The sequence below is a fragment of the Perna viridis genome, chromosome 15 (assembly GCF_037379345.1).
Source record: "Perna viridis isolate PV_CMFRI_1.1 ecotype Kerala chromosome 15, ASM3737934v1, whole genome shotgun sequence".
NCBI lineage: Eukaryota > Metazoa > Mollusca > Bivalvia > Mytilida > Mytilidae > Perna > Perna viridis.
Window position 1 is genome coordinate 7,418,490 of NC_142459.1, and position 20,488 is coordinate 7,438,977.

At 32.5% G+C, this 20,488-nt stretch overlaps 1 protein-coding gene across 1 annotated transcript in view; it reads left to right on the forward strand.

Annotated features, from left to right (window-relative positions):
• The window catches only part of LOC148596760 (uncharacterized), a 31,835-nt gene extending 11,532 nt beyond the window's left edge, over window positions 1-20,303 (forward strand). Inside the window, 8 exon segments of the mRNA XM_088564317.1 lie at window positions 6,958-6,983; window positions 7,280-7,368; window positions 7,984-8,607; window positions 9,586-9,715; window positions 11,084-11,233; window positions 12,946-13,035; window positions 15,400-15,602; window positions 18,186-20,303. Of these exon segments, the coding sequence (XP_088420443.1) occupies window positions 6,958-6,983; window positions 7,280-7,368; window positions 7,984-8,607; window positions 9,586-9,715; window positions 11,084-11,233; window positions 12,946-13,035; window positions 15,400-15,602; window positions 18,186-18,323 (1,450 nt within the window). The 3' untranslated portion in view covers window positions 18,324-20,303.
• The last annotated feature ends 185 nt before the right edge of the window (window positions 20,304-20,488 follow it).

Here is a 20,488-nt window from a genome sequence, read left to right on the forward strand (position 1 = left end):
TTCGTGTACCCTACTCAGATAAATACTTCTGGACACTGTGATTGGACAAATTGTGTAACATTATGATACTTTAAAAAAAAAATCATTTTATTCTTGAAAACCATTTTATATAAATCCTATGAATTTTTCAAATTTATGTGCCATTCAAAGAAAAAGGGGGGAACTTTGACCCCAAATATCATCTGCGTAAAATACCAAAGAATTTTTTTCAATGACTTTGATCGCAATTTTAGTTAGAGAAATGAAGATATTACTGGAAAAAAGTCAGTTTTCAGTTTATAGCTCTGTCATTCTTTTAAAGGTGTGATTTTTTTTCAAAAATTTCACCATTGTCGCATATGGGAAATAGATAGTACCGTTCTACCTATAAAGCCATACTCAATATGTAGGGTATATAACCTATAAGGTCACAGTATTCACACATGGACATGTACACTGTTCCATTCATTAACAATTGCTTATTATAGTTTTTTTCTAAAAAATAATGTTTAATGTCTATATTAAATATTAAATATAAATTTGAAGTTCATTCACGCTACTGAAAGGAATGAAGACAGCTGATACACATCAGAATGATACATGTTTGTTTACATGATTAAATTGGGCAGTAATTTACAAACACACAAGCCACGCCCAATGATACGCCTAATAAGTCGTGTGCTGCTCATTTTGCAATAAAAAATCAGTTATAGTCTCAAAGCCTGTTCAAGACGTCATTTTCGAATTTTTCACAGTCGCGGAAGAGATCTGAGATCTTTAACAAATACTCATGCAATAACATTTTAGTCTCTCACGTTCGCCCCTTACCTGGGTTAGGGGGTATATCTGGCTGTTAGTAGATACCTAACGGATGTTGGTGGCGGAACCCAGCTTTAGAAACAACTGGCTACGGAGGTTGATCACAAGTATTGTTCAAATGCATAATTAATTAGCGCGCTGGGGTTTGTATGTAGTGCATTCTTGTATATGTACCGGAGTATGATTCCCGTAATATTGCCGTTGACCTAATCCCACACTTCATCACTCTGAGACTGGCCGATGATCGTGATCAGGATATACTTTCCTTATGTTTACATATAGCTTATCAACTGAGACATGTGGCTATTTAAGAAAGATAAAGGTATTTTATGTAAACCATCATCAAACCTTAGTATTTCGAAAAACTGGCATCACGAATTGTGTGTTAATATTAACTATTTACAAGATAGGCTTGTGTTTAGTTAAATTCGATTCCTAAACTTTCCTTTTATCCCTGCTTTTATCCAATATTTTTGCATTTGACGATTATTTGAGGCGTAACAATTAAAACGATCGGTATAAATTGACTTAGTACACGAGTACTTTGATTATAATATGTTGACAAAATCTTTAAATGATCGCCTTAAATTTAGAAATAAAACTTAAATGTAATATGATAAAGACTAATATATAGAAACCCAGTTTAATAAAAATGTGCATCAGCGTTATGTTGACAATGCATTACATGTATACATGTATATACATGAAGTCCCTTTTAATTTATTAAAGGTCAAGAACTATACTCTGTAAGAAAAGATATCTTTAACCTTTACACCAATAAATAAAAGGCATGTTCACTTACAATCTTAGTAGTTCACCTTAACTACCGTTTTAAAAATAAAAAGCTTATAAACCATAGAAGCAATCCGCTTACATTTCAGATGATTAGGATGATCGGTTTTGCTGTTAACAAGTTCCAACATCGGTTCAACATTTTCTTATTAGACAAAAAGTGAGGTATTTCACAAACCTTTAGTGTAGGCAGATTGCATCCATGTAACCACGGAGGCGTATTAGCAGTTTATTATTATTAATTTCTGTATTATCATGCAAAGTTTTGCATCTAAAAATCATCACACATGAAACATCCGCTACAGATTTTGAATACACGTCGGTGCAAGCGAGAGTGTCAACTTCCTTGATTTTGACTGTATGACTAGAGGTTTAAAACTCTGTCACTGCCATAGTTTTTTAGATCATGATATAAAAGTAATTTTTGCCAATCCCCATCCAAATTATTAATCAGTCTCTTTATCCAACTAACTTTAATATAATTATTAAAAGACTGCAGGTGTATCATCTTCAATCCCCCTTGTGCTATATCACCAATCAAAGTGGTTCATTTGATCTTATCAGGTTTCTTATCCCATATAAAACTGTAAAAGAGGGAGTTTTACTCGTTTAACTTTGACTGAGGTAAGTTAGGCAGTGAACTTAAAAGATGTATTCATTTTGGCAGTGCTAGAGTTTTAATTACAGTAATTTTACCCAATAATGTAAGTTTTCTGTGTTGCCAGCTCTTCAATATAGCAGATACTTCCTTAATTTCTTTTGAAAAATTTAGATCTAACATACAGTTAAGATCAAGAGAAAAATCAATTCCTAATACTCTAAAATTTGAGTGTGTCCAGTAAAGATGTTTATCCGGGCAAAGAACGAGATCTGAATAATTTTTATTTGACCCAAACAGCCTTTGTCTTGGAAGTGTTCATCTTTAAACCAGATACCTTAAAAAAAGACTCAAAACAATCAAGTGTTTCTTTCAATGAAACTTCACTACCATCCAGAACAAGAAAAGTGTCATCAGCATACTGACTTAATAATGTATCATTATCTTTAATTTCAATGCCTTTAATATTCTTATTAGCCTTTAACTTCATAGCAAGTAATTCCACTCCAATAATAAATAAATAAGGTCAAAGGGGGTCGCCTTGTCGACAGCCTCTCTCAAGACTGAAAAAGTCTGACATATGACCATTATTTATATCACAACTTCTGGCCTTCAAATAGAAAATTTCCAGCCGCTTCGAAACAGATGGACCAAAATTGAAACTTTAAAGTGCTTTGTTCATAACTCCCATTCAATCGAATCAAATGCTTTTTCAGAATCCACAAGTAATAATAAACCGGTTATGTCATGCTGTTCAAGATAATGCATTAAATCATACAACAATCGAGTATTCTCATCTATAAATCTGTTTTTAATAAATCCCTTTTGAGTATCACTAATAATAGATGGTAATACAGATTTCATTCTATAAGCAATTACAGAGGAAGCTATTTTTATATCAGTGTTTAAAAAACTAATAGGTCTCCAACTGCCCATAAAACGTCTATCTTTCCCATCTTGTGGAATGCAAGTAATAATTCCCTGATATTGAAAATCTGAAAAAGTTCCTGATTCATATCCAAATTTCAGAGAACGAAAAAGAAATGGACCAATTTATTTCCAAAATAATTTGTAAAAATCTGCAGTAAAACCATCAGAGCCTTGACTCTTTCCATTTACCATTACTTTCAGTGACTCCGCACATTCTTTATATGTAAGGTTACCCTCACAGAAGTTTCTTTGTTCTTCTGTGAGTTTAACATTGTGACTGAAAAAAGATTCATCATCAGTGCTAAAGATTCTCCTTAAATACAGATTCTTATAAAATTTCTGTTGTTCAAGAAGAATTTCTGAATGATTAGAAATGTAATTACCCTTCTCATCTATTAATTCAATAATGGTTTTCTTAATAAAATTTTTCTTTTCTACTTTGCAAAAATATTGTGAACATTTTTCTCCATTTTCATGCCAGTTTGCTCTTGATCTAAGTAGAATGCCCTCTATTTTTTGTTCTCTTTTATTTTCTAACTCAGACTTCTTCTGATTTAAAGATTAATATTTGTATTGGCATAACATCTTCTAGATTCTGTGTATCTTTTTCCCGAGTAATAATCGCTTCCTTTTCCTCTCTTGACTTTGAAATACTATACGATATTGACATACTTCTAATCTTCATCTTAAGGATTTCAAAAAACAACTGATCATTACATAAAAGTTAAACATTCAAAGCGTCATTCACATCTCCAGAAGAATAGTAGTCAGATACTGTGTCATTTATGCACATCTTAACTTTTTCTACATAATTAAGATCTCGAAGCAGCTGAGAATTAAATTTCCAGTACCCCCTCCCTCTCTTAGCAAGACTGGCAGAAAATGTAAAAAGTATAGCCGAATGATTTGCTTTGTACCCAGAAATAATTTTAGTGTTCTTCATGAGAGAAAACAGATCTTCAGTAACCAAAAAATAATCTAACCTACTTTGTTTTATTGGAGAACTTTGTCGCCAAGTAAACTTTCTTTCTTCTGGAAACAAGTTCTCCAAGGATCAAGTAGTTCAAATGTTTCTATCAATTCTTCAATCTTTTTATGTAAATTAGGATTTCTAGTATGTATAATATTGTATGTATCAATGCTTTTATCCTGAACAATATTCCAGTCACCACATAACAACAAACTTGTGTTAGACAAAGAAGCAATACACTGAAAAATTTCACCAAAGTGGGGTTATCACTATTATATCAATATAAACAAACAAAAGTCAATCTCTGCTCATACAAGGTTAAATCTAGAACAATGTAACGACCATTTACATCAGCTTTTGATCCATGAATAGTAAAATCAAGACCACTTTTAAACATGACACCAGCACTTCTATTATTAAAATGGCTGAATATACATGTATTACCCCATTCATCTTCCCACTTTTTTTCAACTTATTTACAACTGTGTGTTTCTTGAAAGCAAACGACTGAAGCATTTTTACCTTTTGCCAAATCAAAAACATCAGATTTCTTTTTAGGATTTGAAAATAGACCCCTTACATTCATAGATAGAACTGTAATGTTATTATTCATTATGTGATATGCAAAGCTTCAAAAATTAAAACAGTACTTATTAGGAGCAAACAATACATACAAAACAAGATAATTTCACACACATACTCTTTCACATGTTCTATAATAAGATGGTTTATATGAAACAGTACAACTAACATTCTCACATTTTTGCAGTCTGACAAAACATAAACATTAACATTGTAATATCAGTTACTTTTTTTTTAATCCTTGCACTTTATTCCAAAGAGAGACCTTTTTCTATTAATTCATTTAAGAAAACGAGAAATAAATCAAATTTAACCCTTAAGCAATATAAAACATTTATTATAGAGGGAAGGAACAGGAAAACAATCAATGTATCTTTCTTTTTCAATGTCAAAAACAGGAATTTTTACCCTAAGTATGACATCAAACTAAGCAACTGCATTGTAAGTATTTAGTTACCTGTGTAGTAATTATTAGAAATTTAATGGGGGAGCAAGAAAAGAACTTGCGTTCTATAGAAGGACATCAAAATAAACAAATATGTACATATATTTTACTTATAAAGATTGTAAATCATTTATCATATATTGCATCTGAATCATTGTGTGGAAAAAACAAATGGAACAGGTGGTTTGAGTCAAAATTGACCTAGAATTGTCTCCCCTGTCTTTCCGCCAACTTAGCCAGGCGCAATATTCTTTCGGTACAAGCGAGATTGTCAACTTCCTTTATTTTGACTGTACGAGTAGTTCAGAGCAGTGTCTGTTCGATTGGTAAAGTCGTTCTTGTTCTTTCTGCTAAGGGAAGTTAAACTATATCAGTAAATGGTCAGATGTTTATAAGTGGGGAAATACAGTGATGGGGTGACCGTCCTTCCCCCATCCATACTTCCTTTCTTCTGCTACGCTACGTTGGGGACTCATCTCTCGTCTCGCATATCTTTTTTTTTTCAGGCCTGAATTATATTTTTGTTTCTCTGCCGGAGTTGATAGTATTTGTTAACTTTAAACATATGATTATTCTGGATTGTAACCTACTTATTTCTTTTATACCTTTTATTATCTTAAAATAAATAAATAAAACACACACAACATACAAAACATAAAAAGAAAAGAAAAGAAGAAAACTATCATTTAAAAAAAAAAAAATCTTTCATTGGAACACAATATATCACCATAGATCTGTAACAAAATTGAAGGTCAATGGTATAACATTATTATTTTACACGTCACCATGTTAATCTCTTATTAAGTAAAGTAATAGGTATATTGTGATTTCGCGGATCATAAGAACTCTGTCACGTACCGGGGTGGCTGTACGGTATACTGTCTAAATAGTGTTAAATTAATAATACTTGTATATATTTTTCAAGTACATGTATAATGATGAACGTCACATATAGGTATCTAGTCGATTGTTTTCATCTGGTTCTGTCTGTACCTCAGCGATGTTTATATTCAGATTCTTTTAAAAATACCTTCGGAGGCGGAACAGGGGTATTTGAAAAAAAGCATCTCAGAGGTTTCCATGGACAGGGATTAAAGCTATAATCTGCACATTTTGTCCACAAATTATCACAAAATTAGAAGAGTCCAAAACAGCGCCTCACAACATACATGTAGTTAAATCTCCAATTGTAATAAAATGGTGATTGATTTAGTTCTATTTAATGGAAGTATTTACATTTTGAGAACTTATTTTTGTTCACACTCAAACTTGACTGGGGAAAATGTATTAGGTTAACTAAAAGATGCCTTCACACCTTTATTTTAAAGCGATTTTTAAGTAGATGAAACATTCGCCAGTAAACTAGCATTTTATTACTACATAATACATGTACCTAATCAGGACCTAAGGAAAATAGATCCATGAAAAAAACAAACTAACAAAAGAAAACAATAATCTCCTGACGTGTTACAGTGACATGCTGGGGTTGTCAGGCTAAAATACAGAAAACCTGACCGCAAACCATAGTGGTGCACCGTGTTGGGAAATATGCCACGTTCCTCGCACGTTAAAAAACCCTACTGTAGTATTCTCCAGGAGTAGGAACCATAGGGCTCCGCTACAGGAGGCTAAATTGCCCAACCCTACCCACCTCTCCCTATTTCCATTGGCAATAAAAAAAATTTCTCGACCCCATTATCCTTGTGTCCCATCCCATTTTTCATTGCATCATCATTTCATGTTCATTTTATCATCCACTTCATGTTCATCGCCTGAATATAGCTGAAATATTGCTGCTTGTGCATTAGAGTACTGAATGTATTATTCTCTCATGTTAAACAGCTGTTCAAACATACAGAACTTCAAAAGTAAGTGTGAATATATCTTCCCTTCCAAGCTCCTACAGACACAAAGCCCTGAGTGGCTCTTTTAAATGATCAAACTTCAATTTAAGTAAAAGAAAAATTGCCTACATTTTTTTTTGTTCAAGAAAGCATAACATTGTAAATAGATATGATCTTTTAGGTAAAACAATTTTTAATGAAATAAATATTTAGAATTTGATGGTGGTTTTTAAAAAAGATTAATGAAAAGTAGCAACACATCTGTGATTTATTTAGATACAAGCCACCTCTGCAACCAGCTCATTCCTAATGGTCACTAGAACTACCAGATAGTCCTGCCCAGTTAGAGGAGGAACTTCTCAAACAAGAGGCCATCCTGAACAACCTTCATGAACAGTTACAGTCTGGGGTCACAGATCAAGAAAAAGAGGAACAGCTTTAGGAGGTTCAGAGGGTTGTGACTCAACTCAAGAGAAAGGTTTCAGATTTCCCCTTTGTGATTTTATATTTTAAGTATTCCTATATCATAATTCTCAATAGAAAGTTTAATACTGATAATAACCTGAAATGGAAAAGGCTATGCAGCATTTACTGAGAAGATGTATTTATAGTTTAGATATATATATATATATATAAGTTGATTGTATATATGCTATCACCCTTATTATTTTACCTGCACCAGTTTTTTAAATCCAGGATTATTTTGCAAAATATCGAAATCACATTTCTGATCATGTTCAACTTTTCTAATGGGGCCATTCCTTGCGATGAAAATGGGTAAAACAATTTCATTTCTATGGAATGATTCTTAAATTCTCAATTACATTGGCCATAATTACCCATTTGCCAAATTTCATGAGTCATAATTTATTTTCTGAGACTGGTTTGACACAACCCCACCAAAATGGAACCTGCATTATAGGGCCATATGTTACTCTAACTACACAATGTCCTTCGTTTTGATGACAATTCTTCTAAGATCAGGTCAAAGGTCAATGCATATTATTGTTCATTTTTCCATCAGATTAAAATGGCCAGAAAAGGAGAAGTTAAGAGGAAATCAGATGAAGTGAGAAAATCGAGGAATTCCCAAGATGAAGAACTAAAATTAGAATTGAAAGAAATTCCTATAAAGCAACCAGCTCCCCAACCTCCTTCTCAAAATAGTAATGAAAAAGCACATGCACCTCAGCCTCCTCCTGAACCAACTAATGAAAAATCCCAAGCTGCACAGCCTCCATCTGAATCATCCAATGAAAAGGCAGAAGTGAAATTTGAGAATGAGGCAAAGCAGGACACAACTGATAAAAATAAAGGAGAAAAATTAGAAAAGAAAGTGAAACCTGAAGTTCAAAAAGAAGGCAAAAATGAAACAAAACATGAAACAATTTCTAGTCAAAATATTGAAGAAAAAATTGACAATGAAAGCAAGCAGGAAGAAAATAAAGAACCTGAGAAAAAGTCAGAGAAAATTGAAGATATGGATAAAAAAGAGTTAATAACTGAGAAACCAGTAGTTGTTACAAAAGAGAAGGATTCTATCAAGGCTACTGAAGAAAATAAGCTGCCTGAAGTTAAGGAACAGGTACATGTATCAGAGGAATCTGGCCCCTCTCCTGAGAGCTCTGGGGATGAATTTGAAAACCAGGTACTTTTAATAAGATATTTTATGGTTGACATTGATGTACAGTAATAACTGTCTATGTGACCACTTGTATTTAGCAATGAACTGTGTCTGAAGACAATATATATCTTTTATTCTCTAAATACCAACACCTTTGGTACAGATCTAGAGATACTTGTGAACAACATACATACATAAAGAACAATGAGAGAACTATATGAACAATAAATCCAGTTTTTTAGTAAAATTTTATTTAATTTAAAGAAAGTCTTTTCTTTTGTTAATGATACAAATTAATGTACACATATTATTGAGAACAGAAAGATGATCAAGATATTACTATATAGTGCAGTGTATGAAAATCAACCTGTGTATTAAGACAACATGTTTTATGTGACCATGATTGTTATCTCCCTTGGAAAGTCATTTAAAACAGGTTTGACTGTGTATGCAGTATACTTTTGGTCTGCCAACTGTCTTTGTTATCTGTACACATATATTGCATTTCTTTCTGACTGCATATACTGTGAAAGTACGTTTGTTCGTGGATACCGATGTTAATGGATTAGGAAAGAAATACAAGTTCATGGATTCTTAAATTTGTGGAAATCTCCTTCTCATTGAGAATCAAATTTTGTGGTTTGGCCTACCCACAAAAATCACGAAAATTGGTACTCAACAAACAATAGTACTTTCACAGTGATTCAAAGAATTTTCTTGTTAATTTGAAAAGCATTGTGTATATTATCAATTTGGCAAATATATATACACTGTATAACCTTACATTAAGGACATAACTTACAAATCATTGGAACATTTGTATAAAACATTTTACATCAATGTCATTTAAGCATCAAAGTAACTTGGATTGATTTCATTCTATTTCAAATGAAAGCTTGATAGGCTTTTGTAAAATTGAATATGAAACAAACATATCACTGATTTCAAGAATTATGTCCCTTACCCCAGGTCTACCTCCTTAAATGGTTTATTTTTGTCAAGGTTGAGCAGATTTTGGAGCAGCAGAAAGACATCCAAGCCAGAGAATTCAGTGAAGACAGTGAGACTGGGACTATAGGAGAAGAAGTAGATCTAAGGGAGATAACGGAAGAACCATCCACTGAATCTACAGGTAAAGTTAGATGTCTGTTTCATTGTCCATAGCAGATTAGAGCTATCTACATGACAGAAAATATTACATGTGCTAATGTTTGATCAGCACTCTTCTTTGTCAATGATGTCAATACTGATTTTACACAGGTAGCAAAATTGACAAAAATAATAAAAGTAACATCTCAACAAAAATATTTTAAAAATTGGACTTTTTTCTCTGTTTAGATTGGGTATAAACTGCAGTGCTATTGAAGATATATGATTTTACATTTGTTATTCTTGAATTTCCTTTTAATTATTTCAATCATGAGAAAAATATTTTTTCTTCTTCTACTGAACTCAATTTGGGAAATTCTTGTAGTCTTGAAGAAATCAGGGGCAGATCCTGACACTTTGAAAAGGAGACCGACCATGGTTCCTCAGAAAAAGGGTGTTCTAGGCCTTTATTTGCCTTTTTTTGTCAATTTATAAATGAAAATGACAAATTTTCCAAAAAAGGAGGGGTGCCAACCCCCTGCATCCTTCCCCTGGGTCTGCCACTGAAGAAATCTTATATATTTAGAATGTAAAACTTACATGAGGTAATGAGTATAAAAAAATGGCAGTTTTGAAGCCAAGGTGGAAAATATCACAGTGAGTCTTTCTGGGCGAGATGTGATGTACAGTAGAGATGTTCAAAACTGACATTGTTCTGTTCATTGGTGACATCACAGTCTATTTGATGAAACCTTGTCTTGGACATTGCCAATATTTTTCAGTATCATGATAGTAGCATGAGCTAAAAATTATATGTCAGTAAGAACAGGAAAGGTTGCCAATAATACAGAAAAGTGGCAGTTTTTAGATCAAATCAGAAAGCTTAACAGAATGAGGAGTGATTTTTGTAATGAGGTGTTTTCTAGGAAGTCACCACAGTACCTGAACCGATCTGTGCAACAAAAATTGTGATCGGTTATCGGTCACTGATCAGTTTCCGGTCATTCATCGATCCTTCAAACCAATCCATTAAACTGGTGATTGCATCACGTGACCACGGAGCGGTCACTGTATTTTACGTTTTTTATTGTTTTCTTTGTCAATTTTACACATATTTACATAATGTAATAGATTGAAACGTCAATTTATACTTTTATTTTACATTTATTTTATTTCAAACAGATCTTACGCCATTTTACATAATAAAACTGGGATCAGATCGGTCACCGGTCATCGATCTGTCAAGTCGTTGAGCAGATCGTTTCAAGGACTAATATTTTGATTTTAGATTGTAATTGGAAATTGCTGATCTGTGGTCAAAACTACAGAATATTTGAGTTTTATGTAAACAGTTCTGGTATAGCCATGATCATGATGATTATTTCTACTTTATATTTACTTCCTGTTTTAGTTGATGCTGATATCCCTACTGATTCCATTGATGCTGTGCATGAACTGAAAGAGGAAACCATAGGAGGCGATGTTATAACCAGGGTACCAGAACAAGTCAACACTGCTGAACAGGATGTGGCTGAATTTATCAGTGTCCCAGACTCTGACAGTAAGTTTACAGTGCTATAAGTGCCACACATTAGAATCATATGTTTTGCTATATATGATTTACACATGTATCGATTATGATATGATTATCATATGTTTTAAGATTAATAAGTTTCTTACATTATACATATGTTAAAGGTATGTCATTATGTATGTTAGCAAGTAAATATATTTAGGGCTGACATATGATAGGGACAAAATTACCACCACAAGTACTCCATGAAGTTAATCTGGTTCTCTAGTCAATAGCTTTAGGAGGTAGACCTAGGGTAAGGGACACAACTCTTAAAAATCATTTGAACGTTTGTATTCAGCATTTTACATCAATCTTATGTAAGCATCTAATTAACTTGGATTCATTTTATTCTGTTTCAAACGAAAGCTTGAGAGGCTTTGGTGATATTGAATATAATACAAACATATCACTGATTTCATGAGTTATGTCCCTTACCCTAGGTCAACCTCCTTAAGCGACCCTAGGAATGCAAAAATATAGACTCAGGTCACCAGCGACGGATATGCACAATATTTGAGTAAATTGACAGTTATGAAATAAAATGAAAACAAAGATTAGATTTTCTAAATTAACTTTATAATTGTGCATTTATATCGAAAGAAGATATAAGTTATTAAAAAAAAAAACATTTAAACGTTTTTTTCTGCTGGTTAACCATGAAGTAAAACAACACTTTACACATGTAATTTCATTTTTAAAAAATTAACATGATCAAAGTACCTTCCTCTGTTCATAAACACAGGCGTTAAACCCCAATAATCAATCAATCAATCTGTTCATAAACCCGTTCGTCACTAAAACATACATCCTTCAAATTTGACAATGTGTTTTTGATGTAAACTTCCAGTCAATTTACTTTGCAGATCCGGTTTGGAAACTAGTGTCAGACATGAACACAAAAAAAAATTAGGATTTAAACATTTCAACACTGGCAATTGGAAAATTTTCCACTCAGGGAAATTGGGCTACCAGGAGGGGAATGAGGCCACAGGGCAGCCCCAATTACTATAGTAGCGTTATCCCTGGCTTTATCAAGCAAATTTTTTTTTATAGTCAGAATGTTTTTAATACTCATTTTTGCTGATCAAAGGTCAAGGTCAGGGGACGGGTATAGAAAGAAGGTACTTAAGCTCAGCTGTTTACCACTTTTGATATTCATAATTATGTATTTGAGAATTTTGTCAGACATCCACACAACCATATAAGTAGCTGTCTTTGTAAGAATCATGCAAAATCTGAAAAAAGTGATACATCCCAAAAAAGGCTACATAATCAAGTTGTTTTATGGATCTATATTATGAAATGTGTAATTATTCATTCAAGTCTGCCTGCTCTTAGGAGATAATCAACATTGAAATTCCAATAGATTCTATTGTATTTGAGTGTCATTCACAGAGTTATCTCCCTTAATTGTGAATTATACAGTGCATTATATACAATTTTTATCTCGTATAAGCACAGGTTATATAAAAAACCAAATGTTAATTTTTGTTTACTAAAGCATTTTAAACAAAATATCAAAAAAATAAAAATAAGTAGGCTTTCCAACCATGTATCACATTTTGCATGATTCTTAGCTAGAGTGTTACTTAAAAACTGCTTGATTTTTTTTCAAGCAAAAAGTTACTGCTTTGTTTTTCTCGAAGGTATAGGACTATGACAATAAAATGCTTATAACATGCCATATTCCATTACAGCTGTGTTTGTAGAAGAAGATGAAGAACTGATACAATTACAGGAAGAGGATTACAGAGTCAGACTAGAGGAGGAGGAACTCATTGCTATAGGTATAACAACAATTGCTTAGGAAGGCTGGATGGTCCTTACATATGTATAATACAATTCTGAATAAACAAGTTTTGGGGATTCCAACTGTTCAATGCACTGTGAATTGATTTGTTTGCCATTTCATAGTTTCGTTTTCTCTTTCATCTACCTGTGACACGAGGAACTAAGTGTGTATTTTAAGTGACATGATTTTGCTCTCTCTTGGAAGGTCATACTAATATATACTAATATATTATGGAATGACTAATTTTCTCAGCATGCCCATTCACATATGTTTTTTTTTTGTTTTTTTTTTTTTTCAAATACTAAAAACCAATCAATTGATAAGGCTATGGTAGCGTAAAACAGTATATACCATCTAAACCTATTACATGGGGTTTTAAAGTCTGGATGTGATACAACAGTAAGACAGGTTACTGCCTTCAATATGATATATACATTGGAAAAGAAAAATGCTTTATGTGCAATTTTTGCTCTCCCATGATAGGTTATACTAGTATATTATGGAATTACTAATGTTCTTAGCATGCCCATTCACATACGTTTTTTTTTCACATACTATAAAATTCATTCATGTACATTTTCACAAATCAAAGTGTTCGTGCACTTACATTAACAATGTACTATTTTTGTTTCAATCTTTGATTTTCTGGTCTTTTGAAATGGAATGCTTATTGTCAAAATGTGTCAACATTCAAGGAATAGTATTTGATTACACTATATGTGAAATATTGGGCTGAGTACATTGGGTAATACTTGTACTCTTAAGAAGGTAGACCTAGGGTAAGGGACACAATTCTTACAAATTAATGAAACATTTGTATTCATAATTTTAACAGGCCATAGTTTTCCTTTCCTCATTTGTCTACCCCGGACTTGACTTTTTATGAGCAACTTGGCGGGTGTTTCTAGAAAAGCAGAGGACGTTTACCCTACAGGTGCACCTGGTCCATGCTCCCAGTTTTTAGTGGAGTCCGAGTTGCTCATTTGCTTTTGTTACTTTGTATGTATGATTTTAGTTACTTTATGTTCTTTGTTGATACCTTCTCATTGGCATGTCGCATTTATACAAGCAACATTTGTATAAAATTTTAAGTCGAAGCAATTTTATTATCTCAATTATATCTAGTAATTCGTTGAAGAATCTCACAAAAAGAATAAATATTCCACATTATATGGGATTAAATGACACACCCTTAAGGTCAACTAGAAAAGCAGAGGACGCTTATCGCACTTGGTCCATGCTCCCAGTTTTTAGAGTCCGAGTTGCTCATTTGCTTTTGTTACTTTGTATGTATGATTTTAGTTACTTTATGTTCTTTGTTGTGTATGTCTGTTTTCCATGTCTGGTCTTTGTCCCTGGATTACATTCTTTTGATTACTGCTATAACCTTGGTTCCCTTGATTAATCTTTTACACCAATCTCATGTAATCATCAAGGTAACTTGGATTGATTTCATTCTGTTTTAAAGGAAAGCTTGAAAGACTTTAGTGAGATTGAATGTGATACAAACATATCACTGATTTCATAAGTTATGTCCCTTACCCTAGGTTTACCTGTTTAAAAAAAAACCCTCTGTACCCCAAAATTCAAAGATCAAGGTGTGCTTGAACACCCAGATGCAAAAACTAGTGGGCATGCTGTATTCTTTGAGCACCAATTTTCATGGTGTCAAAAAAAATTTTCAACAAGATTTAATAATCCTGTTTTTTTTTTACTTTTGACGATCTAATGAAAAATTAACAATCTTACCAAAGGACTAGGTACAATAAAGGGTGTTTTGGGTCTCTTTTTGGTCTGAAATTGAAACCTGGTATAAATAGAATGAAAAGATATGCATGTTCGTTAAGAATCATTTACATAACCATATTATAATTCTTAAATGTTCGTCTTTCTACACACATCGCACATCAATTACTCAGCAATGCTCACACCAATTTGTGGATCGTTGTTGTCTGCTTATGTGATCTTCCTTTTGATTTTTATAAAATTTAAAATAAAGATTTTACATTTTTGAGTTATGCGACTTCATTCATACGGAAATCGGGCAAATTCCTGTTTTGTTTCTTTTTGTATATAAATAATTCAAATTAGTAATTCTGTATATCAGCAAAGAAACATACTGCAACATCAGAATTGGGATATAGAAAATATGTCAAAAAATAATTCAAAAAACCTGGCCTGAATGTAAACACAGAAAACAAAGACTATCTACAAATACAATGTAGCAAACTAAATAAAATAGATAACATATAAAAACTGAAAATAAGGAAAACAAGAGGACACATGAAATACTAAAGCACTGGCAATATGAACTCCTACAAAAAGCCTGACCATTTTTCTTGTACTTATCATTTTATAGAGAGTGAGTTGAGGACTAAGATTGAGACGGAGAAGAATGAGATAGAGAGGCTACAGCAGGAGATCACAGAGTTACAGTACCTTAGACAGGACTCTGACCTCGAGGAGTACAGCTCCTCCTCTGACTCTAGCTCAGATAGCGAGGATGAGGAGGATCTACAGGAAATACTCAGTGACCTCCTTGAGAAAAATGAATCTCTAGAGGTATTTGAAAATATGACTTGTTTTACATATATTTCTTAAAAGTGGTATGGCCAATGTTAGTTTTGAAAGTGGTATTTGGCAGTACAGTTAACCTTTATCTCCCATTTTTAGCAAATAATTGTGCTATTCATAGATTTTTGTAAATATAATATACATGTATGTTTAAAAGAAGATCCAAGTTTATAGAGAGTTCGCCTTATTAAAAGAAAACAATTATTCAACATAATTCAAAAATCCCAGATTAAAAATGTTTAAACAAATGAAAATGAATAAGAAATTGCTGATTACAAACATGATTCTACTCTTTGAATTGGAATTCCCATTAGCAAACATTAAGATCCTTTTTTAGCTCACCTGGCCCAAAGGGCCAAGTGAGCTATTGCCATCACTTTGCGTCCGTCGTCTGTCCGTTGTCATCCGTTGACTTTTTACATAAATCTTCTCCTCTGAAACTACCAGGCCAATTGTAACCAAACTTTACCACAATCATCCTCAGGATATTTTGTTCCAAAATTGTGTCGTATATGTTTGACGATAATAAAACATGGCTGCCATGGCTAAAAATAGAACATAGGGGTCAGACAATAGTTTTTTTTGTGAATTACTCAAAAATGAAGTCAGATATAAAAATTACGGCACGGGGGTAAAATTGTTCAGCATGAGATCTACCTAGGGTTAAATTTTCATAACAATCCATGAAGCGGTGCTGGAGTTATAGCCCTTGAAATGTCAATTTTTAGTAAGTTTTTATCTTCAGAAGTCGTTATTCTGAAAACAAAAGGAGATTTATAAAAATGTAAGAACAACAATGTTCAGCTTATCAAGATCTGTCATTGTGCAAAATATGGTTTCAATTGGATACCATATTTTGGAGTTATTGCCTTTGAAATGTCAATTTTCATAAATTTTCAACTTCGAAACCTATAGGGATCATTAATTTATTGTTTTCTAGAAAACAGTTATAATGAAACTTGGCAGAAATGATGTATTTATAGTCCTTTGCTCATATAATTCATATGATGGAAATTTGACTGAGAACTGTTGAACCAAGTATTTAAGGAGATACATATGTAATGCCATTGGATGTCTGTTTTTTCACTTATATTTAAAAAACTAATATAGAAAGAAAGAAACTGGATTATTCAATTTGATGAGAACAAATTAACAGAACCAAACTGTATTAAAGAGTTTCATGGCGTGAAACAACCCAGGAAAACGGAAAACGAATAAATGATTCAGGGGTCGAGTGGGTTTTGGGGCGAAATTAACCTACACGTCCCCTGCTGTCTAGTACAGTCAGCTAGCCATTGACTTCCTGTTTTTTTGCCGGGGTTTTTTTGGTAAGTTGTAATAAATTGAGTAACACTAAAATCGTATAATACCATGTAATTGGCAACAATTGTTAATCAATACACACAATATCATGACATGAAAATCAATGAAATATTTGAATTAATAACCAGGGCAAGGTTGTATTCCTCACTTTTCATGTACAGTACAGACACCTGAAAAAGCATGTGGATTTAGCTGAAAATATCATGAGTAAAAGAATAAGTTATGGATTATAGTTATTTTTTTCTATCATAAAACATGTGTATCAGCAAAATAAAAGTCTAAATGAAGAAAAGAAATTGTGGAATAGTAAATATCTGCACACTGGAGACAGAGTTTTGGTCTATATTCCTTGATTATTTCAGAAATTACAATAGATTAAAAGAATTATTTTATTGCAAAACTGTTCAGCAATTAAGTTTACAAATAATTCGAATCACTGAAATTGTTGAATGATGTCTCATCAGAGTTTTTGTCCTTGAAATCTTGTTTCTGAGAAGCTTCTAAATGAAGTCTTTCTAATAGGACATATTACCAGGTGAGCGATACAGGCTCACACGTGAGCCTCTAGTTACAATATGTTAAATTCTGATTTTTGTATTTTCGGTACTGTATGTTAACTACTGATTTTGGCAGTTCCACACTTTTTGGTTGGCTTCATGAAATCATATCTGTTTTAAGGTTTGACAGGATTTCAATTGATCAGCGAAACATTTTAAGAATTTGTTGGGTTTTATGAAAAAAATTTAAAAGTTTAAAATCATTAACTCACAAAGGTCAATGTAAAAATTGTATCACCGTAGACTGTAAGGTGTTCTTAATCATCACCAGTAAATTCTGGAAGGATTAACATACATTATTATCTGACTTTTGTACACTGTTTAGTTGATTTATTTGAGACTAGGTTATACAGAATCTTGAGTCTTATAGATTCATAAGGTCAAAGGTCAATGGACAAGGGCAGGGGTAATATTTAAACAGGCAAGGTGATGGCCTTTTTACATTTACTGTGAAAGTACTTTAATTTGTGGAAGAATTGGGAAAGAATCACAAGTTACTGGTTTTGAGGTTTTCAGTATACACATAAATGGGAATCCCTTTTTGTTGGGAACCAAATTTCGTTGTTTGGCCTAATCACGAAGACCACAAAAATTGGTACCCCCAACAACAATAGTACTTTCACAGTATCATCTTTAGTTGATGATTTGGTTTTCTTCTCTCATGTAAATTTGTTTCATTTAATTTCTACAGAAGAAGAATGCTGACCTATGTAACAAGATACATGAAGAGAGAATGATCTGTCTGGCTGTGAAAATACAGATCAGAATGTTACAACAGAAACAGCTTGAAAGCTCTGCCAATGATCTGGAGAAGGACTTGTTATGGTGAACAGACATATAGGCATTGACTTCAAAGGACATCTTATTTAAGTTTGTAGATGTGGATCAATTAAGGCAGATTATTCATAGAGTATTGTTTTTGTTGCTAGGCTTCAAATTCTTGTATAAAATCAACAATCTAAAAAGAAAAGATATTACTTTTACAATGCCTCAGTGAAGCAATTATCAAGATGTTCATGATTGTAAATTATGTGAAAAGTCATGAAATCCATACCAGTCATATTGAGTAACTCTGGAATTTTAGAATAATTCTAGTCTTAACTATATCTTTATATTTTCATGGTTGCAATGTTGTGTTAGCTTATTACATGTTATTAATTCGTGAATACCAATTTTTGTGGATTAGGGACAAAACACAAGTTCATGGATTCTTGAATTCGGGGTTTTGAGATTTTTAGTATACACATCAATGGAAATCTCCTTTTCGTTGGTAACCAAATTTTTTTTGTTTGGCCTATTAACGAAAACCATGAAAACTGGTACCCCATGAACAATAGGTTTTTTTTTCACAATAGTGATTCTTTGTCTTATTTAATCAGTGTTGTAGGTTTCATGCTCTCTTTTAAGGATAAGGGACATAACTCTTTAAATCAGTGATGTGTTTATATCATATTCAATTTCATCGAAGTCTTTCAAGCTTTCTCTTGAAACAGAATGAAAGTAGTCCAAATTACTTTGATGCTTGCATGAGATAGTTGTAAAATGGTAAATACAAATGTTCCAATGATTCTACTTCATTCCATTTGAGTTAGATTTTTTATAGTGCTTCATATGGTTCAAGTGTATTGTTAACTGTATTTTAATTGAATGAGGTTTGTTTTAATTTAAAAGATGTAAAATTGTTAAAATGTTAGTGCTAAAGTGATCTGTTATTGATTATCTTATTTCTAAACAACCTAATTAAAGTTAGATCTATCAATTATTCCATTCAATTACTGCATGTAGGATCAAACAATACTCCATTCTACTTTCTGTTCAGATGACCTTTCTATTCAGCCAATCAGATTTAATCTGTCATGATTTTGAAAGCGTAATTCAAAGGGAAAACCCTGAGGATTTTTAAAAGGTAATCTGAAATGTAGTTACATTCTGTGTATAGTGACCGAAAGTAGTGTTTGATAGTTCTAACTTTGATCAGATTAATTTTTAAAAAATATAAATTTCTCAAATAGGTCTTTTCCCTTGTTAACTCTGAATTTTACCTACCCATCAAAAGTAGAACTGCCCCTAAACTGTTTTATGGAATAAAATATATCATATGTTGATATGAGTGAGTGGAAATAGTTAATGTTGAATGCTAGCAAGGGAGATAATATGTTTTAAGTACCTTTTCCACTAAGAATCGGGCAATATATATATAAGGTGCGGCACATGAAGGAAAAAACACAGAGATTTTATTGCATTAACCAATTAATTATACCTGATGACCACCAGAAATAACCATCAAAGTGTTCATAAAATTTGCTTTTTTAAGATATTGATAGATCAAATTTAGTTGAAATGTACTATGGGAAAATGGCGGGAAAACTTTCCCACACTTTTTCCCTATTGGTCTTTGTATTTGACCTCAATTTTTACAAAGAACTTAAATTCTACATTGTTTCCCACTTTCAAAAGGCAATTTACCCCTCCCATTCAAGTTTTACATGCTTTTTCATTGTAGTTGTGTAATATTAAAAAGTCTGAAAAGCATTGGCTGAACCAGGGGGTGCTCCAAGTGGCTTCCCTTATCAAACTGAAATTTGTTTTAAAATGTAATTTTTATGTCAGAACATTGCAAAATACTCAGAAAGCTATAAAGTTCAAGCAACTTGATGCATATGTTTTCAGATTTGCCTGGAGTACTGCCACTGATTAAAATACAATTGTAAAAAAACTTCTGATGTAAAATGTAATTATGTATGTGCAATATTTATCTTTGTACTGTAATAAATTATGTATGTTCAATACATCTTTTAGTATACTCAAATGGTTGGTTAATTGTTACTTGTGATGACTGAATTCCTCTTTATACACCCCACTTGCAAGAGTAATCAAGGGAACCAAGGTTATAGTGGTAATCAAAAGAATGTAATCCAGGGACAAAGACCAGACATGGAAAACGGACATACGCAACAAGGAACATAGAGTAACTAAAATAATACATACAAAGTA